At 38.6% G+C, this 26,134-nt stretch overlaps 4 protein-coding genes across 6 annotated transcripts; 2 read left to right on the forward strand and 2 right to left on the reverse strand.

Moving 5' to 3' along the window:
• The first annotated feature begins 609 nt into the window (after nt 1-609).
• Nucleotides 610-2,533, forward strand: LOC120258479 (probable pectinesterase 68). 2 transcript variants are annotated; one of them, XM_039265903.1, is made up of 5 exons: nt 610-1,061; nt 1,153-1,342; nt 1,570-1,776; nt 1,886-2,124; nt 2,250-2,533. In XM_039265903.1, the coding sequence occupies exons 1-5, from the start codon at nt 802-804 to the stop codon at nt 2,275-2,277; spliced, it is 924 nt and encodes a 307-aa protein (XP_039121837.1). In that variant the 5' UTR covers nt 610-801; the 3' UTR covers nt 2,278-2,533. The 2 variants fall into 2 exon arrangements, with proteins under 2 accessions (XP_039121837.1, XP_039121836.1); XM_039265902.1 differs by having other exon boundaries at nt 617-1,061; nt 2,225-2,533.
• Nucleotides 2,517-10,069, reverse strand: LOC120258480 (peroxisome biogenesis protein 19-2-like). Its single transcript, XM_039265904.1, is given in 7 exon segments — nt 2,517-2,653; nt 3,993-4,312; nt 5,144-5,386; nt 5,388-5,497; nt 5,569-5,668; nt 6,430-8,101; nt 9,507-10,069. Coding segments are annotated over 5 exon segments (750 nt in total). The 5' UTR covers nt 5,600-5,668; nt 6,430-8,101; nt 9,507-10,069; the 3' UTR covers nt 2,517-2,607.
• Nucleotides 10,070-10,368: 299 nt separating this feature from the next.
• Nucleotides 10,369-16,870, forward strand: LOC120258488 (asparagine--tRNA ligase, chloroplastic/mitochondrial). 2 transcript variants are annotated; one of them, XM_039265911.1, is made up of 15 exons: nt 10,369-10,874; nt 11,074-11,142; nt 11,781-11,891; nt 12,686-12,793; nt 13,145-13,282; nt 13,473-13,553; nt 14,206-14,283; nt 14,361-14,429; nt 14,525-14,599; nt 14,685-14,768; nt 14,933-15,019; nt 15,674-15,769; nt 15,856-15,930; nt 16,361-16,487; nt 16,607-16,870. In XM_039265911.1, the coding sequence occupies exons 1-15, from the start codon at nt 10,437-10,439 to the stop codon at nt 16,720-16,722; spliced, it is 1,752 nt and encodes a 583-aa protein (XP_039121845.1). In that variant the 5' UTR covers nt 10,369-10,436; the 3' UTR covers nt 16,723-16,870. The 2 variants fall into 2 exon arrangements, with proteins under 2 accessions (XP_039121845.1, XP_039121846.1); XM_039265912.1 differs by having other exon boundaries at nt 10,773-10,874; nt 11,067-11,142.
• A 320-nt stretch (nt 16,871-17,190) lies between these two features.
• LOC120258487 (protein transport protein SEC16B homolog) lies at nt 17,191-25,879 on the reverse strand. The gene is made up of 14 exons (XM_039265910.1): nt 25,738-25,879; nt 23,719-25,586; nt 23,229-23,543; nt 22,025-22,153; nt 21,822-21,944; nt 21,480-21,650; nt 21,004-21,129; nt 20,756-20,890; nt 19,370-19,497; nt 19,175-19,286; nt 18,781-19,092; nt 18,528-18,656; nt 18,143-18,441; nt 17,191-18,060 (listed from the first exon to the last, which is right to left on the reverse strand). The coding sequence occupies exons 2-14, from the start codon at nt 25,465-25,467 to the stop codon at nt 17,529-17,531; spliced, it is 4,260 nt and encodes a 1,419-aa protein (XP_039121844.1). The 5' UTR covers nt 25,468-25,586; nt 25,738-25,879; the 3' UTR covers nt 17,191-17,528.
• Between the last annotated feature and the right edge of the window lie 255 nt (nt 25,880-26,134).

The raw sequence follows: 26,134 nt of genomic DNA on the forward strand, positions 1-26,134 counted from the left end.
CTCTCTCTCTCGTTATTTACATTAATGAAACTATATATATAAAAATAAAAAAAAATAACAGAGATAAAAATAGAAACACATTACAAAACACTAAACGCCATGCTTTCCCATCAAATGCTCGTCAGCATGTTCCCTCTTAAATGACCGTTGAGGCTCTCCAATTTCACCACCTTTTTTCACAACTTTTTCCCATCATTCAGTATACGGTTTGCTTTCTCTTCTCCCTAGATTTCCTCTCACATGTTCTCTCTCTCTCTTTCATGAAAAAGTTCTTTTTAATGAAAGCCTGAAATTCTACATATATAAAGTGTGCATCCTTTTTGATTAATTTGTATTTATTACTCCACTCCCGCTATTTATTATTAATTTATTATGATGAAAAATAATTTATCATTTCTACGTTACTGTGTTATTGAGAGAGAGAGAGAGAGAGAGAGAGAGAGCAGGAGACAGAGATTACTGCATGGTCCTGTTGAAGGTTTGGAGGTTCCGAAGGATAGAAAACAATGACCGTTGGGAGAGACTAGCATTTTATATTAGTGATGACAAAACCATGGCATCCATTTTCTCTCTTTCCAATTCTTTCAATAGTGGTTCCCTCGTGACCAACCTAGCTAGCATATATCTCCACCACATGACTCTCTTAAACTCTTCTTTATAACTCTCCCCCAAAAACACCAGAGAGCTATTGTCACTTCAACTCACTCTAGTCTCTCTCCCACACATTCCAATCCAATTCCAGCCTAGTTAGTTGATATCCTGTTTATATAATTCCCATTGGAGAAAGATATAGAGAAAGAGATGAAGGAAAGAATGGTCTTACTACTACTCATGACCATCATCATCTCCACCCTCATAACCATTCCCACACGCTCACATGCATGTGAGCTTAACTCCACCATAAAACACCATCACAAGTGGCATGGCCCAACCAGCAAACGAGTGATCACCGTGGATGCTACCGGCTCTGGTGACTTCCTCTCCGTCCAAGAAGCCATTGACTCCATCCCAGACAACAACACCCAGCGTGTCATCATAAAGATAAAAGCCGGTGTCTACATGTAATTAATTAACTGCTAAACTAGTAAAAATCTCAGTTTGAAGTTTCATTTTCCATCACTCATTGTTTATTGTTCCTTTAATTGAAACTAGAGAGAAGGTGGTGGTTCCACGGACGAAGCCATACATCACTTTCCAAGGAGCTGGAAGGAACGAGACGGTGGTTGAATGGCACGACCGGGCTTGTGACCGAGGACCCAACGGCCAGCAACTCCGCACTTACAACACTGCTTCTGTAACTGTTTTTGCTAATTATTTCATTGCTAGGAATATAAGTTTCAAGGTGAGTTCTTCTCGTTTCTAAGTACCCCATATCGGAGACATCAGTGCAGTAGCAGGATGATGATGATGGTGATGATGATGATGATGTTGATGATGATGATCACCTTCCTTAATTTGCTTCTTCTTATCCATATCCTATCTCAACTCTCAAGTGCATTCGTTCTCTCTCTCTCTCTCTCCATTGGTGCATGATCATCATTATAACGTTTGGCTTTATTTTATATACAGAACACAGCTCCAGCACCAATGCCCGGGATGGAAGGATGGCAGGCAGCGGCGTTCAGAGTTTCAGGGGATAAGGCATACTTCTATGGCTGTGGATTTTATGGCGCTCAAGACACTCTCTGTGACGATGCAGGACGGCATTACTTCAAGGATTGCTACATTGAAGGTTCAATTGACTTCATCTTTGGCAATGGCAGGTCAATGTACAAGGTATATATGGTTATATTACTATTAAGTATTATTACTACGTTGTGTTATTTTCTAAATTTGAAGTATTAAAGTGAAATGATTATTTTTTTTTTTAAATGTATATTCACAGGGTTGTCACCTGCATTCTATTGCAAACCGATTCGGATCGATTGCAGCACATGACCGGAAGTCTCTTTGTGAGAGAACTGGGTTCGCATTTGTTAACTGTAAAGTAACCGGCACCGGCAGACTGTATGTAGGAAGAGCAATGGGACAGTATTCAAGGATAATTTATGCGTACACTTACTTTGATGACCTGATAGCACCTGGAGCTTGGGATGACTGGGATCATTCCAGTAACAAGAACACGTATGTAATCATTCCATTCCCTTGCAATTCATAACGTAAAAATCAAATCAAAAGAGATAATTTAACTTAAGCTTAGCTGCTTCTATCTATCTACTCTCAGGACTGCATTCTTTGGTGTTTACAAGTGCTGGGGCCCTGGTGCGGAAGCAGTGAGCAGTGCATCATGGGCACGGGAACTTGATTTCGAGTCGGCTCGGCCTTTCCTTGTCAAAAGCTTCGTCAATGGTCGGCACTGGCTTGGCCCGTCTGATGCCTAAGCAAAACCATAACTACGATTTCCAATCTATTCATTCATTAATACAAAGATTCATGTTGATTTTTCCTTTATTGTATAAGAATGTAGAATTATCATTACAACGATATTGTTAAATTATATACCACTGCAATAAAACTGAGAATAAACGGTACATACCTTTTAGCTTATTTTGCAATATTGGAATAAGACATATTTTTAAAAAATGTAAAAACTTTATATAGTTCATTTCACATTATACAACAATCTGAAGCAGACTCAGGCAGCTCCGGGTTCCTGTGGGTATACCAAAGAGACAAACACAAAGATCAGACCACGCAAAAATATAAGTGATTTTATCAACATATAATGTTGGAATTTTAGACCATTTTGTCACTTCAAAAATGGATTAACACGGGAATGCAATTCAGTATCCATTTATCAATGATAGAACTTTTTTTTGGCAAATTTATTATGTCAGAACAAGTGAATAACTCAGACACACATGCTAACTTTGCACAAAAACTAGGTGGAGGGTTGCCTGAGTCACATACTTTGTTAAAACTCTCACTTTTGCTCAGAAATGTAACTCATGTCTAATGGTGAGATAACCTAAATTACTTAAAATTTAAAAACATATCGCCCTGTAAATTTCTAGAAAACACCAAAACTTTGCATACCTCCTGGCCATATATATATGTATGCAAATTTTGTTCTTTTTTAACATATACACTAAAGTTGTAATTTTCTCAGGGTTTAGATGCAATTTAATGTTTTCCTAAGGGTACACATCGAAATGCTATTAATATGGAAAATATTCTAAGATGTGGTCTTCATTGTTATAATGGACCTCAAAGGTCCAACCCTGAAATAAATTTTAAGCAAGTCATAATCAGGAAAGCAATCTTTTAGAATTTCCAATGCCACGCTGTGGAAGTGACTGAATCCTAACTTTGGTGGTTCTATTCCCCTGAAACAAAAACCCTTAGCACCTCTAGTTATAGGCCAAGTGTCAATATAGCGACCAACAAAACATATTGCAAATATAAGTTGTGCAATTCTTCAAGGATGATTTTATGGCAAATCATAGGCTCAACTTCAATGATTTTGCAATGGGGCAACAAAAGAAGCAAAGACAATATGCATAAAATGACAAAATCTATAATCAAAAATATGATTTTGGGAGATATATTGGAGCATCAATTATTGATCAAGCAGCTCCACCAATTGATGGAGTTCAACATTTGGCTAAATGAAAACAACAACAACAACAACAACATCATGATGAAGTCCAAGAATAAATTCTCATGTATATTGTGATAGCAGAAACATCTATTGAAGCACTCTGCATTTATCTGATTTGAGAAATCTCATTTCTTTTCTTTCAAAAGAAACTTAAAAGAAAATTCTGTCAGGAGTACTTGAGAAGCATGATGAGAACATAATGCCTCAATGCCATGACAAACATACCGATGTCTAATTAGAGAAGCAAGTCCTATGGTTCTTGTGAGAGAAACTAGATAAACTTGTACTGCCATGCATCTTCACCAATAGGGCATGCTCACTAGATATGAGATGCTGACTAAAGAGAGATGGAAACATGCTATATATATGTCAAAAAGATTTTGATACTCACAATTGACCATCAAGATTGCTCAGATCAAAGGCAGGGGCAAGCTCCTGAATAATATCATCTGGAGGATGACCCAATTGCTGCATTTTCTGCATTAGATCGACAATCATTTTGTAGTTATTCGGATCATGCTCATAAACTTCATTCAACTTCAGAATGATCTCATATTGGTGATGATATCTTTCATATTCTTCCAGGCTCAATCCACTTTTGTGATCCTCCAACCACTTGGGGTATCTTTCTCCAATTTCCTTCATTGGGTCTTGGAGAATCTCCTTAGACAAAAGCTGTTGCATCATTGTTTCAACAAGGGAATTTACGTCCTATACCAAGGAAAGAATACATATGTTTTAGATATAAGTAATGACCAATTGGAAATACAGTGAAAGAGATATCTATAAGAAAATAAAAGATCAGAGGATCAGAGTTCAAGCAGAATCCTGGTTCTTTTAAAACCCAGAGATAAGAAACTAAAATCTTTGAGAATATCATGTAAAGGTACATGTCAGAAAGACTTCCAATAAACATATAATAGGCAAATTCAAAAACCTGAAAAAAAAAAAAATTATGAAACCTAAATAAGAGTCCCCTCACAAAAATACCAATAAACGGCCATAGAAACCTTGGCATAGCTAACACCGTTAACAAACTTCCCATAAACTTCTTGATTTCCACGAATGAATATGTTGCCATTGTTTGATTTTTCAGCCTCTTAAAATTTTCTAATATGCTGCCATTGTTTGCTCATAAGAGAGCAATGATATACACTTGGAGTTTGTACAGCATGCCAATCAAATGTCATTCAGGCCCTGCCCATTGACATCTGTCTAATCTATGAAGGACTATTTTTCCAGATTATCAAAAGTAAATTGCAAGGTGAAGTCAAACCTAAATATACTATCTTTAAGATATAAATAAATATATATATTTTTTTGGGAGAATTGTGGAAGCCACGAGTAGGATGTTGGTTCCAACCTCGACCCCTGCAGGGGTGGTATATTCTTGCAAGTTAAGAAAGTCACTATCTTTAACCACAAAAAACAACAAAGAATTAGCAATGTACCATCTTCAAGAATGACAAGCAGGGAGAAAACTCAAAACAATTGATCAAAAAAACAGGTGTTAAAACAAGTCAATCAAGGAGAAAAGCTGACCTGAGACTCAGAGAGCTGCTCAAACTGTTTGACAAACTCCTCCACCATCCCCTCCTCATCCTTCCCCAAACCACCAACACCACCCGCTCCTCCCGTGCCCGATGCGGCCGTAGCAGACTCCAGCCCGCGCACAGCCTCGCGTGTCTGCTGGGTCAGCTTCTCCAGAGCCTCGGAAGCACGTGAAGAAGCATTATTCACCGAACCAGCAACCCTCTCCTTACCTTTCTTCTTTGCCTTCAATCCCAGGCAACCCCATCCCCAACCCTTGCACGGTCGCTGTCGAAGACGACGCCGGAGCGCCACCACTCCTCTGCACATGGTCTAGATCTACTTTGGAGAAATCATCGAGAGCACCTGGAGAACCACGATAGGGTTAAGGTCAGAAGAAGGACGCAGAGAGGGAGAGAAAGAGTGAAGGTGCGTACTATCGAGAAGTTGGTCGAGATCGTCCGCCATGAGAGTTATTAGTGGTTTAGGGATGGATGGTGTACACCGCCCTTTCCAACGGATGCGTTTCGGCCAATACTAAAGGAATAAATATATAAATAAATGAAAAGGAAAAACAAATATTGAGCATCAGATAATCTTATCTATTTTGTTATTGCTTAAATTTGGATAACAACTGTAGGGATAAGCACAACTACAAAGAGCAATAGGAATATGTTAGAACATAATTGAGCTCATGGGAAGCTTCCTTTGCAAAATTAGCATTAAACTTTTAATAGCAGCTAAAGAACAAAAAAAGAACAGCTGCGTAGGCAAGAACCACTATTTTTTAAGAATGATACTATATATTTAATTTGCCATTTAGTTCGCGGTAATGTAGAAAGATTACCACGTACTACGTGGTAATCTGAAAATATTATCACATTTGGTATTGCACCGATGATAATGTGGATGGTTATATCACATTATCAACTTATAAATATTACCAAGAAAGTGATAATCTTATTACCACCAAATTTGGTGTCTATCTTGGATTCTTATAGTAATCTTTATAACTTTTTTTATATTTTTAACAAATTAATTACTGTGACAACTAAAATACTGTGAATGTAACTATTCCTGGTAATAAGAGTTCCCAACTAAACATAGTTATATTAAATTACCGTAATATTCCCAACCATATAACATTCCCACTCATATTACCATGATAATCTCATTACGTGATAATATGTTATTACCACGAACCAAACGGCCCCTAAATATAAAAACAGCGAGTAGTGAACAAAAACACAAGTATTATAGTTCCAGCATTTGCACACCGAGTTTGGCAATATGCTTACCCTGTTGGATTGTTGAGTAAAGACATATAAACTGACGTTCTGGATATAATATTCTGTCAATAAAGTCTTGATAAACCGACTTACTGAACAGGTACCCTAAAAATTTGTAATACTCGCTGTACATGATCCACAAGCGAGAGACCATTGCTCAACTTCAACCATAAACTGGAACAGGAAGTGCATTATCTGCGGCCAGGAGAGTGATCACACCCTCATTCACTCCTTCCAAGTTTGATTGTTGCACAAGTCACAGGTGGCTGACTAATAAATCGTGTGACCAGAGACTCTAAACTCTTATTTTGGCCTTTGACATCAAAGATATTAGTGGGCGGAGATTCATCTTTCTGTTCTCCCAATTCTTGTTTGATCTGGGACCCATCCATCTCATCTTCAGATTTTACATCTGCTCAGCTTTGATTAAAGTGCTGCTCGTAACCAGAAAAATCTAATGACATGTCATTCAGTTCAGGGGAGGGACTCCTGTAGGAGCATTTCATAGCTCTTCTCAACGGAATGATACGCTTTATGTTGGTTGGAAGGAATACATATACACAGAACCCTGGTCTTTAGAACCTTTTGATCCAAGACAAGTGCTTCTTACCAAACAAATGACACTCAAACCCAGATAATATATCAGACATCACATTACACAAGGGCAGACCCTTCGTTGCTTCTTGACGCTCAGGAGGTGACCTGTAGCTGGGTCAAAGTAACTGAAACATTTCCCACCATGTTCAAACCTCATCATCATATTCTGGTTACTTATTTAGGGAAAGGCATTCTATTTTTCTAGTTGCGCCAGCATAATTAGCAATATTACAGTCCTCGGCCAGCATTGCACCGGATAGTGATATCTCTAACAAAATTGTATCGTATAATGGCATTACATTGGATAGTGGCACCTCAGAAAACATTGCATTAGGTAATGGCATTTGAACCTTGGCATGCCTCGAACGTTACTCATGATCATTATCCAGATGTTTGGATTTGACATTGCACCTTGTGCTTAAGACTCTGGATGGTATGTTTTCCAATGAACCCGAGGCTTTGTTCACTTCGCCAATTGCTGGGTCTAAAGCTTTCTCAATCTCAAATTCCCATCGTACAATTTGTATGCTTCATCAACTACTTGATCAAGAACAATTTTTGCATCATTGTGTGCTAAGACAGAGGCAGTGTTCTGATCCCACACCAGTGGACAGCTTTTGTTTGCTTCGCCCACTTGAGTAGTCTTCACTTCTGGAACCCATGGACGGACTATCTTAGGCTTGGAAATGTTCTTCACTAGTGATTCAACCATTAGTTTCACCTGAGCTTGTCTATGTTCAGATCTCTGCATGGTCTTCTTATGCTGCTTTCCATTTTTATGCTGCTCCAGAATTTCCAAGCTGTCACAGTTAACCCTACAAATATCACACCAGGCAATAGGCAGGATATTGTGCCATTTAAATGTAGAAGCAACCACCGAAACTTCTGCTGGGTGTTGGCCTGGGGCTTGGGCAATATCTGATGCAGAAGTTCGCATAACTAGTGCAAGTGTAGGATAAGATGATCAATGATCAGGAGTGGAAAGGAGGATCTCCAGCGTCTTGTCTTGAACTCTGGCTACTGGAATCACCTCTGTCACCTCTTCTACCACCACCACCACCTTTGTGTGAGCTCTATCACCAATCTGCAGAAAGGCTACGATATTTTTAAAAATCTACAAGAGGCAGAATCTGTTAGAATAACTGGAAATAAAACAGAAGCTCAAAGTAAAGGTGTCTTCAAGTGAAAAAGACAATTATTTGTTTTCTAAAAGGATAAGAAGGTGTGAGCTTAAGCTTGGGGTCCAACTGCACACAAACTACGACTTGGACACTACAGCAAAACCAACAAGAAAAATCGAGGACGTGAATATTCATTCCACATTGGCTGAGTTGGAGATGGCAATGGATGCTTTGAACCTGGCATAAATCATCAATAGCTAACTAAAATTTTCAGGAATGATTGGTTCCCTAAAAATGGTATCACTATATTGAGGATAAAAGGGGAAAATAACTATCAATACCTGCCTTTGGTGAAGCCTCATCTACAAGACTATCAAGCATATTGAAGCAGAACACTGGGCAAGGAGGGAATGAAACTATATATCAAATTTGTCATTGGAAAAGCAGCATTCTGTAGTTGTTTAAATGTGATAAAGTCTGTTTCCTAATTAACTATCTCAAGCAATGTCCAACAGCAAGTATATGGTTGGGAAAAATGTCACAGCCAATAACCTTGGTAGAAGAGACAGTTTGGCAGTAATACATTAAATCTATTTCATATTGAATATTGGCCCCGGATATGGATGAATGCAACTACAACATGCTCTAGAATAAATATGGTGCCATTTTCCTTAAAAAGCACCAGATTTGATATGGTGTCATCAGATGCTTTTTGTGATGATCTAACTTTCAAGAAATAGAATGTGGTATAAATGTTTCAAAGTTGTGGCCTCTTCAAAACCATATTCAAAACTGAATAGAGACTGAATGGAGTCTCACACGCATACCAAAATCAGATGCATGATTGCATCAACTCATGGCACATCATTTACTAAAATGAATTTTGGTTTCAAATACCTGATAGAAATAGTGGATGAGACGAACCATAAATTGGGAAATTATCTCCAATATATCAATGAAATCCGAAAGTAAACAATAAAATAATTATTTTCCAAACAAAAAGGGAATGATAATCTTTCAGAATCGCAGGTAAAACCTTTCAGGTATGGGATTTCCCATTAGACAGAAAATGATGTCAAGATTATGGTAATGGCATGCTAGAAGATCTAAATGCATCTTTGAAAGTTCAAACTACTCAAGCCACATGAACAGTTAGAGATGATCTTGCATAAGGATTTCATCAAGCAACCAAAAGCTAATTACTATAAAACAGAACTGAGCAATAACTTTGAGCAGCAAGACTTGGAAAACGGGTAGAACATAGCATTGGGAACAATCAGGGAAGGAATTCCCTATCCAACAAAGAACGCAATTATAAATAAAAGGCTTAAAAAATTAGTGGAAAAGAGAGGGAATCAGATTACTTACCACTGGGCTGATCGATATGACTCCGTGCTGCATCGTCGGGAGGGAACGCTGGTGATATTGGTGCGCATGCGGGAGTTGTAAGTGATGATGATGCTGAACTAGCGACGGTATCATACCCACTCCCTTGCCATGCCACAGCCGTTCATTGATCTCAGCCATGGCAAGCTCCGCAGCGCCGATGGTCCTAGAAAATGCGTCCGCGGCGGCTTCAGTAAGCACCAACATTATCACGTCGTGTGGCTGGTCCTGGTAGTGCTAATGCACGTGATGGGAGGAATCCTGTGCCAATTGGGCAGTGGCGGGAGATGGAGCCGGGCCGGAACCGGGGGGAGGAGTCTTGTAGAAGGCGTTGAGGGGGATGAAAGGTAGTAGTCTCGAACCGTAGTTGATGATATGACGACGCATCGTGAGAGTGTTTAGCGAAGTAGGGATCGTGCTGAGATTGGGAGGAATCGTTGTGAGCTTGACGTTGGTGGTAGTCGGAGCCAAGGGCGGACAAATCCATGACCAAGGCGGCGGAGGTGGCGGCGGGAGTAGCTGAAGAGATACCGTGGTTTCCTTCTCGCCAGGGACGAAGAAGAAGAAGAAGAAGAAGAAGAGAACCAGACATGACGAATGATTCAGCGGATCCCAGAATCCAACCGGACACCACCCGATTACCCAATAACCCGTTAACCCGATTATCCATTATTGGATCCCGAAGCAAATACCCGATAACCCGTTAGGAGTGGAACTGAATCTTTGTGACCATCCTAGCCGTCAAATCATTCTTGTGATTAGTGTAGAATTGAATAAAAATTTCCGCTCATCTCAACCGTCTAGAAATTCTCGTGATTCGTGCACGATTGCATTTCAGCAATCAAGAAAACCCAAGGGTCGCTGCACAGCCAGCCAGTGATCAAAGATAGGCCAGCAACGCCACGGGAGGAGATGATGGTGCCCGCGGCGGCCTCCCTCTCGCCCGCCTCCTTCTCACGCTCCCGTGCGCTCTCCACCGCCAGGCTACTCTTTTGCTTCTCCTCCAACCCTAGAACGTCTCTCCGCCGTCTTCGAACACCTGTCCACCTGCCATCCTCCCCCCCTCCTTCTATTCCCCTTCGCCGCTGTTATATCCCGGCGATTTCGCCTGACATTTCATACCCAAGGTGGAGATGCTTCTGCAGCGGAGCCGCCGTCTCGGCCGGTGCTGAGGTCTCCGAGAAGGCGGAAGCGGAGGTCGCGGAGAAGGTACGGGAGTTCAAGAAGCGACTGCGTATCTTTGATGTGAAGGGAGGGGAGGATGAAGGTGTGGAATGGATTGGAAAGGAGATTGTAATTCGGGGCTGGGTTCGGACTTGCCGGGTTCAGAGTAGCGTGACCTTCATCGAGGTGAGAATCTAGCTCTCCCAATTTCATCAGTTTTCATTTTTACTAATAAACTGCTTTTCTTGATTTACTTGGTTTTCTTTTCTTGCGGCTATGAAAAGAATGCATTTTTGCCTGTTTAGATAGTTCATATTATTGAATCTTTTTCTTGATGGTTTTCTTTCCTGCATTATGTTGTATGGCTTCACTTGCAAGCTCTCAGGTCAATGATGGATCCTGCCTATCCAACATGCAATGTGTGATGAGCTCGGATGCTGAAGGATACAGTGAGGTATAATTCTAGTAGATGAGGTTCCCTGTCATGATATAGTCTTGGTATTTGTTTTGTGTGGAATTCCCTTTTCTTTATCATTTTTATGTACTGTGCATTCAGATTTTCTGATCGCAAATGTTTTATTTTTTTTTTTTCAATTTTGGTTCTTGATTTTGAGGTTTTATCTGTGCTTTTTTGCCCATTCTCATTGTTTCTTTGGTTCTTTATGACCTAGCAATGTGTCATGCACCCCACCCCCTCTGTGATGCAAAAGAGTTTGCAAAACTTGCTTGTTGGCTTACTTGTGATTGTCACCGAATTAGTTAGCATAAGAGTTCTTTCATTTATTTGTTAGGCCATTTAAGAGGTCTATCTTTTTTTTTTTTAGTTGTTATTATTATTATTATTACCATCATCTGATTTTACTATTTATGTTATGGTTTTTTTTACTTTACCCACAATTCCGGGTTCATCCTTTGAATACCTCAAATTTAAGGTTTGTTGCTGTGTCAGTGGCTTCATTGTGCTGTTTATGGACAGTTTTGCTGAGACTATTATTGTAGTTTATAACCATATAAATAACTGTATTTGCTAGTTATCGTCTATTTCTAACATCTTTAATGATTTCTTGTTCTAAAAGTTTTTTGTTTCTCAAGGTGGAAATTGCTGATATCACAACTGGGGCATCTGTTTTAGTAGAGGGAATTGTGGTGAGCAGCCAAGGGGCTAAGCAAAAAGTGGAATTGAAGGTAGCAAGGCTCAATGTGGTATGTGGCTTTATTTCTTTATTGATTTCAGAGAGTTTCATGATACTGTAATCATTTGTTGCTGTTTCTGAAATTCACCTGCTTTTGGAAAGTAAGAATGGGGCATTGGTGATTTCATTTTGTCAAGTATTTCTAAATAAGTTATTTTATGTGGAAGAATAACTTCCAATTAACTTCCAGTGACACAAATCTTGTTTTTAATATATGTAGTTTGTAAAGCATGCTGCTGATGTCTAAAAATTTGTGAATCTTCTTTAGCTGAGAAGTCAACTTCATTTTCTCTAAGTTCTCTGGTGCTGACAATTAAGTAATTTGTTTACCGCCACCTCATGTTGTTGTTTATTCTTAAACTCAAATGTTTATAAGCTTCTGTTTGCCTTTCTAAAACCTATGCCATGTTTCTACATGGTTCTGTTTATGTACTTAAGCAGATTTATATATAAAATGTTAGTGTGTCTACAATTTTACATTTTTTAAACGTCTTCATACTTACATATTTGGCATGGATAATCAAATGTCGATTTGAAGGATAAGTTGATGATGTGGATGATGATAAAGATTGTAATTATACTTTTGACATAATTTTGTTCTGTCTCTGTTTCAGATATGTCTGTGTGAGAGGTACTGTACACCTCATGTTTAGGCTTGTGGTGCAAAGATATTGAAGTTTTTTAAATCTTTAAATATTGATCAAATGAGAATTTGCGGAGATATCAAAATTTTGCATTCTTTGTTAAAGATTGTAGCATATTATCACAAACTCCTTAAAGCCATTTCTACATCCTTATTTTCAGATTGGTAAAAGTGATCCTCTGGCATATCCCATCCAAAAGAAGAGAGCAAGTAGAGAATTCCTGAGAACCACAGCTCATCTTCGCCCTCGAACTAATACATTTGGTGCGGTATGTTCTGTTTCTTTGCTAACTGTAGGTATATGGAGTTGGAAGAAATGAACTTTAACTACAGCACTAAAATGTTTTTCCCTATGATTTATGACCAATAACTAAAGTACCAAGCATGTAGGAAGCATCACGGAAAATTTGATTGTTTTACTCTATTCATAGAACTGCTGGAATATAAACAGTACCTGCCTCTTTTTAAATGATAACCTTGTAAGTTTTTTTTATTCATGTGAATTTGTAGATTTTATTTTGACAATGCATTTCTTTTCATTAGATTATGGCTCATATCAAAATTTTGTTATGTTTTGGCAAGATGGGTTGGTGATCATGTTCCATCGGTTCTTGTTGCAGGTGACCAGGGTGAGGAACGCATTGGCCTATGCAACACACAAATTTTTCCAAGAAAATGGGTTTGTTTGGATTTCAAGCCCAATCATTACTGCTTCAGATTGCGAAGGAGCCGGTGAACAATTCTGTGTGACTACATTGGTATGCTTTCGAGTTTCTTCCAAATTGTATGTTTATGAAGTATATGTGATGTTGGTGCATCTTCAATCATCTTTCTAGTGTAACTAGTTTCAGTTTGTCTCCTATAACTTCCTCTTAAGGAACTCAAAAAGTTGAATTCAAAATTATGATATTCTTATTCATGTTTAATTTTCATTTTGTTGTCTTATAGCTTTCGAAGACAGGAGATGGAACTGAATGCTCAGTTAGTTCTATCCCTACTTCTGTGGATGGAACAATAGATTGGTCACAGGTGAGTTCATTATCCTGTCTGAACAATTAATCTTCGACAATGATGAATGCTACAGTGATTGTACAATAAAATCGAACTTAGTTTCACTCCAATGGCTTGCCAATATTTCACTTTCATATTCAACTTTCCAGAATTTTAGTTGGGATAACCGGAGGTGATGAGGTTTTGATCTGGATTGTTCGTGATATATTTTATCTAAGACTTTTTTTTCATCCAAATGCTATCTCATAGTATTTAGCATGTTTACAAATGTATATGTTTGTGCGTGCGCGTGCGTGCGTGCCCGGCGCAAAGCGTCAGAAGGATGAATGGGATGTGTGTGACATGGATATAATTGGTTTTTCATGACTATGAATTGTGCAAATTTGGTTCATACAGTACAAACTATATATGCTCGAATTTGGCCAGCATTAACTCTATTTCTGTTGAGCCATGTGAGTAACTAATAAGAAATGTATTTTTGTCACATTCAGATTTGTGAAGTATGATCTTCTTTTGACTCTACAAACCTCTCCTTGGATGTTCTTTTTAGCAACTTTGATAAGTGGGTATTATTGGTCTAACATAATAATTTGGTCATAGTGCCATTATACGGTCATTCTGGTTATGTATTCTGCTGTTGATTTCTCTTCTTTATTTCATGTGCTACCAGGACTTCTTTGGAAAACCTGCATTTTTGACTGTCTCAGGCCAACTAAATGCTGAAAGCTACGCTACTGCCCTATCTGATGTATTAATCCCTTCCAATTCCTGGTGCTGTCATTCAAGTAATGTGTTGTGTATACTCATGCACCTTTTGCCTTCCAGGTGTATACATTTGGTCCTACTTTTAGAGCAGAGAACTCAAATACTTCAAGACACCTAGCTGAATTCTGGGTGCTGTATACTGTTTCATATATAATATTTCTCTTGGTATTGTGTGCCTTTTTCGCATGAACTGACCCCTTCCAGTATTCTTTCTGAACGTCAAGATGATTGAACCTGAACTTGCTTTCGCTGATCTGAATGATGACATGGCATGCGCAACTGCCTATCTCCAGTATGTAGTAGGTCTCTTCTTTGCAACTACATACAATATTTAAACTACCTATATTCTTTTCTTGTGATGCCCAACCTGATCTCTTTTTGCAGGTAAATTATGTACTTCAGAACTGTAAAGAAGACATGGAATTCTTTGACGCATGGATCGAAAAGGGCATTATAAATAGATTGACGGTTTTCATTCTAACTTTTGTGTTTTTCAGAATTTGAATCTTGAACCCGATCATGTAAGACCAGTTATCTGGTTCTTGTCATGATAGTTTTTTTTTCTTGATTTTATAACTTAGCTTCAGAATAAACCTAATTATTGATCTTGTGGCCTTTTGTACTGTTGGCAGGATGTGGTTGAGAAGGATTTTGTCCAATTGACATATTCTGATGCTGTTGAAATACTATGCAGAGCAAAAAAGAAGTTTGAATTTCCGGTAGCTAGCTCTCTCATGATTTAATCTTCATATGTAACTTATGTTTTCAGTTTGAAGCTCTCTTGTGCCATTTTATGATTTCTTGCCATTAGAGACTGGTTTGATGTGGTTTGACATCATTTCTATTAATAATAGAGGCCAAAAGAAAGTCACTCAGAACTTGCTTGTTGTGGCAGGAGATGAATATGCATACAAACCACCAGCAAAACTGAGTCACACCGTTGTTATAAGTAATGAAATCAGTTAGTAATTTGTGGAAGAAATTGATTGTTTAATAACTTTAATTGATACCACACTAAATTACTCCCTTCGTTCCCAAATAAGTATCATTTAAGGTTTTGGCATAAAGTTGGTTGAGAATTTTACAAAGTCATTTATTAAAGTAAGGATAGAGTTGGGGAAAAAAGTTGAAATCTGATTTTATTTAATTTTAGAAAATGTCGATTATTTAGGGAACAAAACTTTTTACCTAAAACGTCACTTATGTAGTAATGGAGAGCGTGGTTTTCTGCAGCTGGATGCTAGAAATGTAAATTTAGTAGTAACATTTTCAGAAATAATTTGCACCAGAAGAAAAGTTATTTGAAAAATTTGATAATCATGTACTTGGCAAACAAAATAATTGCTTTTAAGCGATTGTTTGATGTTCAATAGGTAAAATGGGGATTAGATTTGCAAAGTGAGCATGAACGATACATTACTGAAGAAGTATATGCTGGGCAACCTGTAATAATTAGAGACTATCCAAAGGTATGCTTGACCCCAGAGTCTAGCTTCTTCCAGTGTTATGGTACTTTTTTTCAAAATTTATATTACTCGCTAAAATCTTATGTTAGGAAATTAAAGCCTTCTATATGCGGCTAAATGATGATGGAAAAACTGTTGCTGCAATGGATTTGCTGGTCCCTCATGTAAGTTAACAAATTTCTTGTTAACTTGGTTCATTTTCCTGTTGCTGTTTAGCATATTTTATTCTTGTCATGTGATACTTAATGAGACAGCAAAAGACTTTGAGACACTTTATTCCTTGGGACATAATGATATTGGTAGGGAATGGTTTAATTGTTACAATTTAAATTTGGGTTTGTTTATCTTTATAGTAGGCAGGCGATTATGTACATTAGAAATACATGTGTCTTGCTTCTTTCTACTTTTAGCAGCAATTGCCCTATGCACCTAATTATTCATGGAAAGAACTTCAAATTATGAGGAGGAGACGAACTCAAAAGGAAATGCTTCTCATAGGCACACTAGAAATAACAGCTAATATATTTAGAGTTACATTCTGTTCAATGTTTTTTTTTTTTTTTAAACCTAAAAAAAATTGTTTATCTTTTTTAGGTTGGTGAGTTAATTGGTGGAAGCCAAAGAGAAGAACGCCTTGAGCTTCTAGAAAGTCGTTTAGATGAGTTGAAACTTAACAAGGATAGCTATTGGTGGTATCTTGATCTTCGACGGTTTGGATCAGGTCAGGGCCATTTGCTTTTTAAGTTAATTTACATTAGATTTTCTCTCTCTCTCTCTCTCTCTCTCTCTCTCTCTTAACTCCCCCTGCCTTATAAATTTCCGTTTTCCCCGTTGCTTCAGTTCCTCATGCTGGCTTTGGGCTGGGTTTTGAAAGACTTGTACAATTTGCAACCGGAATGGATAACATAAGAGATGCTATTCCTTTCCCTCGGACTCCTGGTTCAGCAGAGTTCTAGTGCCAAGATAATAAATCCAACCTGACGAATATTCCTTTTTTATAATGAGAAATATCGCCACATTATGATAAGGTTGTCTTGTGATATTTACTTTCATAAACCATTCTGTATATTTTTTATTTTGTGACAATCCCTCTCGTCGTGATCATTTAACTGAGACTGCCAAAGAAACTGTATAGCATATTAAAATAATTATTTTGACCCATGTAAAATTTTTACGAAATATAGTAGGCAGAAAATTTTACAGTCTCTACAGCCTAAATATCATTAAGCAGCAGCTAAGCTAGTAAACTGATTCAGTGATGAGAGTAGAGAGACCACCATCAAGTGGTTGCCAGCCAGTGGGGGAACATTTTATTTTATACTGTAGAATTTACAAGCAAAAGTTTCAAAACAATATATATATATATATAGCTCTAGTTAAAAATCAATCCCCACTTGATTCATGCAAAAATGTATGAAGATTCGTTTCACCAACATTATGGAATTCTCCTTTCTTCTCTTCCAATAAATCAACAAATTATCTGTACAATGGCGTCCACATGCTTTCATGTAAAAGGAACATGCCACGAACTATATAAAGTCCAGGTGTAAAGACGGGTGAACTATATAAGGTTACAAAGACACAGGTTTGTTGGCATAAGGTTGCATCGCATCAGACTGCAGCCTTCTTGCAAAATTTCTCAAATCCATAGCAGCTACCTGAACCGAACTTCTGGCTGGCTGGCATGGCAGCACAAATGTTTGATCAAGACCTGAGTACTAGTAGCTGTGTATATCAAAGTAGCAATGTGAGAACCCCAACATCAGAGTTCAACCTCATGAAGGTCATCTCCAGAGACTCCACTGCTGCCACCACCATTTGGTTGCAGATATGAGCTACTTAACTGCTTTGCTGACAGATCAACAGGCATGAAAGATGTTTGCATACCCAGTCCTCTGCTTAGCTTTTCCTCCGGCATTTTTGGTTTGAATACATCACTGTAACTACCTCCCCATGATGCAGCACGCGCATGCGAAATGGGAGGCCCATCACTAACCTGCAGGGCTGATCCCGTCAAATTCCCATTGTGAGCAATGTTGTCCATGCTTGGGAAGCGCTGCATGGCAGGTGGTGGTGAAGCAAATGACTTGTCTTGCATACCAGATGTCGAAGGCTCACTGTTGGCATCAGCTTCAGGTATGCTTTCTGCTGCATCAGCTTGCTGTCCATCAGAAGCTGAAGGTGCAGTGGGTACGAAAAATTTACCTGCCATAGGAGGTTTAACAGATGGCACTGTTGGTGTTGTAAATGAATTTGTTGAAGCTCCACCACCTTTGTTAAAAGTATCAACGTACCTAATCAACCACAGAAGTCAATGCGTAGTTCATTCCGGACAAGCAAATAGCCAATGAATCCACATGAATAAATGAGCAATACCTTGACCTAACCCCCATTCTACTACGAGATGAGAACTGGTTTGTGGTTGGTGGAACAGGAGGCATCCCTGAACTAGGTTCTGTGACACTGGGTGATCTAATCTCAGAACCCCCATTTGCTGGCAGGCTTTGGCTCTGAAAGGAACTGTTTACATTATGGTCCGAAATGCCATTCTGATATGACGCTAACATTGGTGGAGGCGCGAGTGCAACTTCTGCAGCTGGGGGTTCTGTACCTTCCTCTACCCATCTCTTGAGTTTTTCATCATAGTAAAATTTATTGCTTTGCCCCAGCTTGGCCTAAATAAAGTTCCGAATGTAACACGCACAAGAGATGGGGAAAAACAACTGATTAAAACAAAAATCCAACACACTAAAATAATCACCTGGCGATCTGAACGTGATCTTGACACCCATCCCATTGTCTTCTGAATTAGCTGTGAACCAATGCGGCCAAAACGAGATGTTGATACTTTGTGTTGTCCCTCTGGTGATATTGAATCTACTGATGAACCCTGCAAGTTATGAGCAGAAAACTCTTAATAGTTCTCTTATATAGCACACAGGATAACCCAGTAACTCCTGGTAATTTAAATTGGGAAGTGACTGCATTAGAATATGCTGAATCAAAGTATCTACCTGCTTTGGGCTTCTACCAAAATCTGGTTCAGAGATACTCCTGTTATGCATAATCTTCCTACTGCTATCACCCTCCCATTCACTCATCGTCTCAACAGATGCTGATGGAATTAGGGAGGACATAGCCATGGTAGATTGACTACTTGCTACTTTTGGGACTACAGCATTGAGTTCTTTGCCATTCAAACTCATCTGAGGCGTTGGAGGCAGTGGTGCTGGTGGAGCACCAATCATCCGATGAATAGATCTATCAATGGAGGTAAACAGCTTACCCACAAATTTTCCAGGTGCTAGGTTTGTGCCATATCCACCCTGGAAGATGGGGAAAAAACCATTTGTTGGTGAAGAACAAGCATGACTGCATGATAATTAGTGGCTAACCACATTTTGATACCTGCTGATGTGTCCGCAACCGCTCCTCAAGTGAAGAAAATAATGATTTCCATGCTTCTACTTCAGGAGCACGACCAGAATTCCTCAGAACCTTTAGAGAAGCTTGACAGTACCTGCATTAAACACAAGGTAAAATTAAGATAAAAATAATACCCAGAAGAAGGGGGAATTAAAAAAAAAGAAGTTTATAACGCACCTGAGTGATTCAGAAACCTTTCCCACTTCAGCAAGCATGTAAGCATATATAAGCTTATATGGCTGAAACGGTAGCAAGATAAACTGAGAATTTCCAAGCACCTTAGAATATTCATATAATTCTGTCCTCTGCAATTTAATAGGTTCAGTTGGCATAAGGTTCTACTTCAACAAAGCAAAAAAATAAAAAAACACTAATATCAAAGCACTGTTAATGACATAAAGGTAAACACATCGCTAGGAAATGATCACTGAATTATATTTTAAAAAAAAGGGAATAAGAACATAATCAACCATGATACTGACTCATGGATATTCTTAGTATTCATAAAGTGCGCCTCATATGCTGCACAAAGAAGGGCACACCCCATCCAAGCATAATGTATGTTGAAGAAAATAATCAACAAACATACTATACATTGAACACTCTGACCTCATGCAAACTCAAATTATAGTAAGGTTGGCAATGGAAGATGGAAAAGAAAGAAACAGTTGTGGTCAATAATTTTGAAAGGTGGTCAGAGCACGATAACAATCCACAACATGAACTAGAAATAAATGGTCCTAATGGATGATAGACATTAAAACAAATGAAACTCAAGACAAAAATAAACTCAGGTTGGGGTTTTGGATATAACCGGAGAGCATGTAAAATGTGATTGTAACAAATAATAGCAACTTACAGGAGATGAATTGGTTATAGAAGAAAATTATACCGGCAGAGAACAAACAACTTAACTGAAAGAAGAAAAATGAATCACAACTTCATGGTCCTATTCCTTTGAAACATTGTTATATGAGCCAATAAAATGTAGCCTCCAATGCTTTGGAGACGTTTGTTAGAAACCACTGTGTTAGAAACCACTGAGTTCAACGATTATCTTGGCAAGTTCAGAAGTTGGATAGCAATTTAAGATGACAATAGAGGTTTGTTAGAAACCATTAAAAGAGTAATTAACCGAAAACGGAGCTGGCGTACTTTGTTCTATATATAATTTTGGGCAATATGATCTGCATTAAAAATCACCCAAAAATCCACTGAGAACCAGAAGATATATCCAATGAAAAAAGACGTTTCTCAAAGAACTGCATCCAAGTTAATACAAAGGCTATTTCCTTTGTTCACTACATTGTTACTTATGTCAACTTCATTGATTATGCTGATTGTTAAACAGTGTTTATGTATGTTTTAAGCTTGTTAAGAAAACACTATGAAGCACCTTCAGTTACATCTGCGGTTCTCTTATTCCAATAACCACATATTTTGACTTGATCAGCTACGCCTACTGTTGGAAGGCAGATGGACACATGCAAAACCACTGGATGCATTGAAGCCTAAACAAGAAAGATATCAACTAGACATGTCTGAAGATCACATGTCAGTTACCTGAATGGCCTCAGGGCTAGCAAAAGTCCGGGGACATTTCCAATGGTCAGCACCAACAAGACAGAGTCTAGCACTGTCAGAGTATGGCTCAAAGTTAGCTTCAGCAACCAAGTAGCAAGTATGCGCTGCAGTAACCTGTAAACATAAAAGGAGCATAAGAATGCCTGAAGTAAAACAGTCAAATATAACAAACTAAAAAAATTCAAAGATGATAACTTAAGAACCAACTTGAGTAATCAAAGACATACCTCTCCTCTCTCCTTCCACAAACAGTCTCCAAGATGAATTATTACTAGTTCATCGTCTTTTGTCCTATTTGCAGTTATGATAGCCAAATTTTCTTCCCAGTCATCAAGCATGCTGTTAGTCAGAACCTATATTCCATCACAAATGTTGAGAAAAACAGTACGCTCTTAACTAAAATCAACTTAAAGATGAAATTTCTATTACGAATATGCACAATATGCAATGCAAAAAAGCAGAAGTGCTAGTTTTTTTTTAACTCAATTTAGGAGAAAACTTCAATATAGAATCAGCAAGAGCCCTAGGTGACACTATTTATCAAGTACAAACTAAAATAAATTGTGAAAAAATTCAGCAGGCAATGTTTCTTTATGTAAAACTATTCAAAGTTTCAAGGAAACTCTAATCCCATTACATCAAACTAACAAAATCATGGAATAAATGAATTTGTTTTACGTGCAATATAAGCAGAAAAAATTACCCTGGGAGGCTGTTGAAATGCATTTGTTGCACCAGGCATGCCCATGTCGACAAAGTTGTCTGCAGAAAATACATCTGCTGGTTGCCCCGCGATAAGCAGGCATAATGTCCTTAGAGGTGATCCAAACAAAAACTGACGGTGTGCCATTTGCTTGACAGTATCAACATAAAACTACAACCATGAAAACAAAACAACATCCTGGCTTCAGAAAAAAGAGAAAAAGATGCAACAGTTTTCATTCAAATATACATTATGGATGTGCATATGCCAAGGCATGATCAACAAGTACAATTAGATACACCAAAGCCACAAAAACAGTAATACTAATAAAGTTGCACAAACCTTATCTCCAAGTTGTGCAGCAAGAACAAGAGCAGGACCCCACAACTGACCATCTTGTGCACGTTGAAGAGCTTCTTTCCTTCTACCAGAAACAAGGAGGTTCTGTACCTCAACAGCAGTTGTCTGAGGCAAGCAAAATATTAAAATCAGAAATAATTTGAAATTTTGGCCCAAACAAGCTCTCACTGAAGAACAACAAGTACCCGAGCTTGTCCTTCAGAAGGGAGGCTTTGCACACAATGAGTGTATGACCCGTACTCTCCAAGATGAGGGTGGTTCTTTCTAGCTGAGGCAAAAAGCTTAGTTACATCTGACTCTGGACCATCAGACTCCTACATACAGAAAAAGTGTAGGTCATAAACAACATTTCATGTGGAATATGATGAAGGCATTCATGTGGCAAGCATCCTCTGACCACCCAGATTTATCAAAATAAATTAAGACATGTCTATGAGATTGTATAAGCACACTATCTCTCTAATATTACGCAAGAAACTTGCAGTATAGACTATGAATCTGTTTAGCTAACATAAACAGATGCATGAACCAAAATGACCACTTAACCACAAAAAAAAGGGCGCAACAAAAACAATAGGCCAAACTGCTAAATGCTGCTCTCATGATCCTATTCTACTTTCTTCATCAGACCTCAGCAAGACAAGATTGAACTTTAGAAAAAAAGATAAATAAAAAGTTAAAAAACAGCGACTTACACCAAGAAAAGAAGAAAATGATGTTCAACCAAGGATCTTAATAAAGTATGGCTTTTGAGACAGTTAGGAAGCACCAAAAGAAAAGCTTAAGGATAACTAAGGCTGATTAATCAAAATGATTTATCTTATCAGCTATAATCTAGTCTAAGTCATAAGTGAATGCAAAAAACTATGGCTTTTTTTAGCCATGTTAAATTTGGGATAAACGACTATTTTTCATTTACTGCATCAAACCTGAGGTCCATACCAAAGGGAAACCTTCTCATTAAATAGGATATTTACTAGATGCTGCTAGCCTCTACATCCTAAAGTAGAAGGATACTTGTTAATTAATCAGATCAGTCAAAAAATATATGGAATTGCTAAAAATGATTCAGTCCTGATTTGGTTGATGTAAGTTGCTTGACTTTCAAAAATGAGTTTAGAATAATAACTGAAATGAAAGAAAGGTCATTCATCAAAATCTACATTAACATACATTTAATGGCCAGAAAGAAAAGATATATGACTACGAGTTATCATGAACACATTAATTAAGAGAATGTCCCTTGGTATGAAATGATGGGAAAAAATGAAGTTGTAAAAACAGATGCGACTCCTGCTTTCCAAAATCAAGTATTTTGTTACAACAGTAATGTGAGAATTAGAAGAGAAGAAAGAGACCTTTCCGCATTAAAGATTCCAGGCATATTACCTCGAGAGAAGAACCAGCAACAAAAGGAGACCTCAGTTTTCCATAATGCTGTAATGAAATTTTCAACAATGAAATAAGCATCTTTAACAGCTCTCCTTTTCTCTCATCCAAAAGGGGTGCCTGACATTCTTGAACCTTCTCATCTATCCATTTATTCACGTCCTTTGTTCCAGCATTCCCCCCAACAAGTGGGCCCGGAAAGGACTGATGACACAAAGTATGGAAATAACTACCACCTCCACCATTTGTTCCATCAATTTTATCACACACAACTTCTGATAAGTTGAAAACTGAGATCGCCCCCTTAGCAGCATCCTTCAGAAGAAGAAAAATAAAAAAAAAAATTTAGTTGAATCAGCACAGAAAATCAAAATAAATATTCATTACTAACACCATATTTAAAACTTTGCTATATATAATCCTGGTAAAACATGCACAAGATTCAAAAGAATGAACATAGAATAAAGAATGATAAACATTGAAAATAAACCTGGCTTCCATAGTCCAAGTTTGGACCAAAAGAGTTGGTATCTTTCATGACTATGAGTTTCCCACCAAAACCAAAGGTGACTAATGCATGTGGTGGTCGTCCAGCTGAGGATCTCCCTTCACTAATGGCATTGGCCAAAGGTAATGGAGTATGAAGTCCACCTGTGGACTGAAATGATTGTTGAGAATAACCAGAGTTTTGATTTCCATAGTAACTACCACTACTAGACAGATGTGCCTGCAGCGTATTTTCAACCTTTGGCTGACTATACTGATACATGTTTTCGGAAGGATTAAAGCTCTGGTACCCAGAAACACCGTTGCTGATTCCATAAACATGACTTTTGCCAGGTTCAAAGGATTTATAACTCGTCTCCTGCTTGCTTTTGTTCATGGTCTGCATGCCTGAGCCATATGAGCTTCCCATCTGCTGATTCCCATAGAAATCAGAGACATCCTTACCAAATTCTTCAGGCTGCTGCCATGAGTTCTGCAGAGAATAATTGTTGGTGGATCCCTGCCAGTTCGCCCCAGTTTGATGGTAGCTTTGACTTTGCATTGTGCTATTCTCAGAATGGTTAACTCCATTATACAAACTAGAATTACCATATCCATTAGAAGAATTTTGAATCAGTTGCGATGGCAATGAGCCTGCTGCTTGAGAAAGACTCTGAAAGTATGATTCAAGAGTTTGCCATTGTTGGGTGTTTGTGTCATAGTACCAATCAGGATACTGAGGATCAAAAACCATGTTAGATGGGTATCCTGCATTCTCTTGAGAAACTTGGTTCCATTGAACACTAGCCACAGAAGAATCCTCAGCTATTTTATCCACTGCAGAACTGCTAGCTTGTTGTATATAAGAAATGTCAGACCTCTGGTCCACAACAAACCCATCGCTAGCAACCTGAGTGTTCCCATGAAAACCATGTTGTCCATCCACATTAGCCATGGTGTGACTATCAAGCTGAGAATTCACAGCTGCATTACTACCAGATTGAACATTCACAGATGCATTGTATCCATCTGACTGCACACTTGTGGTGTTAGTGTAGACATCCGATTCGGCATTTGTAGAAATATCATAACCTTCTAATTGATACCACTGCCCGGTACTTGCGTCATATTTCCAGCCCGGGTAAAGATTTTCCCAGTATTGCAAGTCATGGCCATCTGCAGCCTGATCATAGGATGAGTTATAAAATTGACTTTCCTCTTGGCCAGAGGCACTCATGCCCATACTCGACTCGCCATTCGACTTCTCCATGAAAGCAGAGTTCACTTCATTATCATTTTGAAGGAATTCAGCAGGGCCTTCTGAATTATCAGCCCAGAAATCCGAGTATGATCCAAATCCATCACTATCAGCCTGCTGAAAATCAGCATTGAAGGCACTCCACTGCACCTCCTTCACCTTGGTACCACTGTGTTTCTCTGTTGAAGGAGAAGGGGTTTCAATCTGGCTCACAGCTCCCGTACCAGGTTCTGTGCTGGCAAACTTGTCAGACTCCTCCGGCGCAGGCAATATGCTATTCGCTTTAAGGTCGTCATCCCCAGCGGCGGATCCTCCTTCACCGGCATCATCCAAGGATTCCCCCACATCTCCAATACTCAAACTCGAGACCGCCCTCACCAAATCCGTCGGCGGGGATTGAGACCCCGTGATTCCTGAATCATCATCTCCGACTAGCTTATCAAAGAAATCCTCATCTGTTAAATCCTCCACCTGATCCGGAGGAGGTAATGCCATCCGATCCAAGCAACCGAGCCCCCCAAAACTCAAGATCCCCTTTTCCCCTCGTGAACGAATCACCTCCGCTTCACCACCGGAGCTCAGAGATCGAACCCCTTCCAGATCCGATCGAAACCCTAATCAGATCCATGCACAGAAACGCCAAATCAAGGTTCTATAAATAAAAAAAAAACTCCAGATCCAAAACCGCAAATCGAGGAAAAATCTAGGGTTCCGCGTACGAGAAAAACCCAAACAAACATGAGATTAAGGAGATCAGAGACTTACCAATCCGAAGAGAAGAAGAGACCTGCGGATCAAACTAGGGTTTCGATCATCCTGAGGAGAAGAACGAGCCCCTTTTGTTTGGTTTCCTCGTTTTAATTTCCTCTTATTTCTTCTATCTTTATTTTTCTTTTTATTTTTTCTCTCTCCCCTTCTTTACCACCAGATCAGATCACAGAGGATAATCATCGTAATAAAGTTAAATATCAAGGGTAATAATATAATTCCATACGAGATCTCACCTACTTCTTTGACTCTAGAACGAGAGGCTAACGATAGCAGTACGTTGTAAGATGACTTTTATACCCTTCTATGAGACGGCCAGTGATTATATACATGAGAACAGAGTTCGTTACTTATTGACCAGGCTCGCAATGTCACTCTATTTTTTTTATTTTTT

The sequence above is a fragment of the Dioscorea cayenensis genome, chromosome 4, assembly GCF_009730915.1.
Source record: "Dioscorea cayenensis subsp. rotundata cultivar TDr96_F1 chromosome 4, TDr96_F1_v2_PseudoChromosome.rev07_lg8_w22 25.fasta, whole genome shotgun sequence".
Classification (NCBI taxonomy): Eukaryota; Viridiplantae; Streptophyta; class Magnoliopsida; order Dioscoreales; family Dioscoreaceae; genus Dioscorea; species Dioscorea cayenensis.

What these genes read in the sequence shown, in the direction of transcription:
- LOC120258479 (XM_039265902.1), top strand. Translation starts at nt 802, where the DNA reads ATGAAGGAAAGAATGGTCTTACTACTACTCATGACCATCATCATCTCC. An exon ending in ATGGCAGGTCAATGTACAAG is followed by an intron (nt 1,777 to 1,885) that starts GTATATATGGTT and finishes GTATATTCACAG; the next exon opens with GGTTGTCACCTGCATTCTAT. An exon ending in CATTCCAGTAACAAGAACAC is followed by an intron (nt 2,125 to 2,224) that starts GTATGTAATCAT and finishes ATCTACTCTCAG; the next exon opens with GACTGCATTCTTTGGTGTTT.
- LOC120258488 (XM_039265911.1), top strand. Translation starts at nt 10,437, where the DNA reads ATGATGGTGCCCGCGGCGGCCTCCCTCTCGCCCGCCTCCTTCTCACGC. An exon ending in AGGTAGCAAGGCTCAATGTG is followed by an intron (nt 11,892 to 12,685) that starts GTATGTGGCTTT and finishes CCTTATTTTCAG; the next exon opens with ATTGGTAAAAGTGATCCTCT. An exon ending in AATTCTGTGTGACTACATTG is followed by an intron (nt 13,283 to 13,472) that starts GTATGCTTTCGA and finishes GTTGTCTTATAG; the next exon opens with CTTTCGAAGACAGGAGATGG.
- LOC120258487 (XM_039265910.1), bottom strand. Translation starts at nt 25,467, where the DNA reads ATGGCATTACCTCCTCCGGATCAGGTGGAGGATTTAACAGATGAGGAT. An exon ending in TTGCTGGTTCTTCTCTCGAG is followed by an intron (nt 22,154 to 23,228) that starts GTAATATGCCTG and finishes TTCTGTATGTAG; the next exon opens with GAGTCTGATGGTCCAGAGTC. An exon ending in CTAGCCCTGAGGCCATTCAG is followed by an intron (nt 19,498 to 20,755) that starts GTAACTGACATG and finishes ATTAAATTGCAG; the next exon opens with AGGACAGAATTATATGAATA.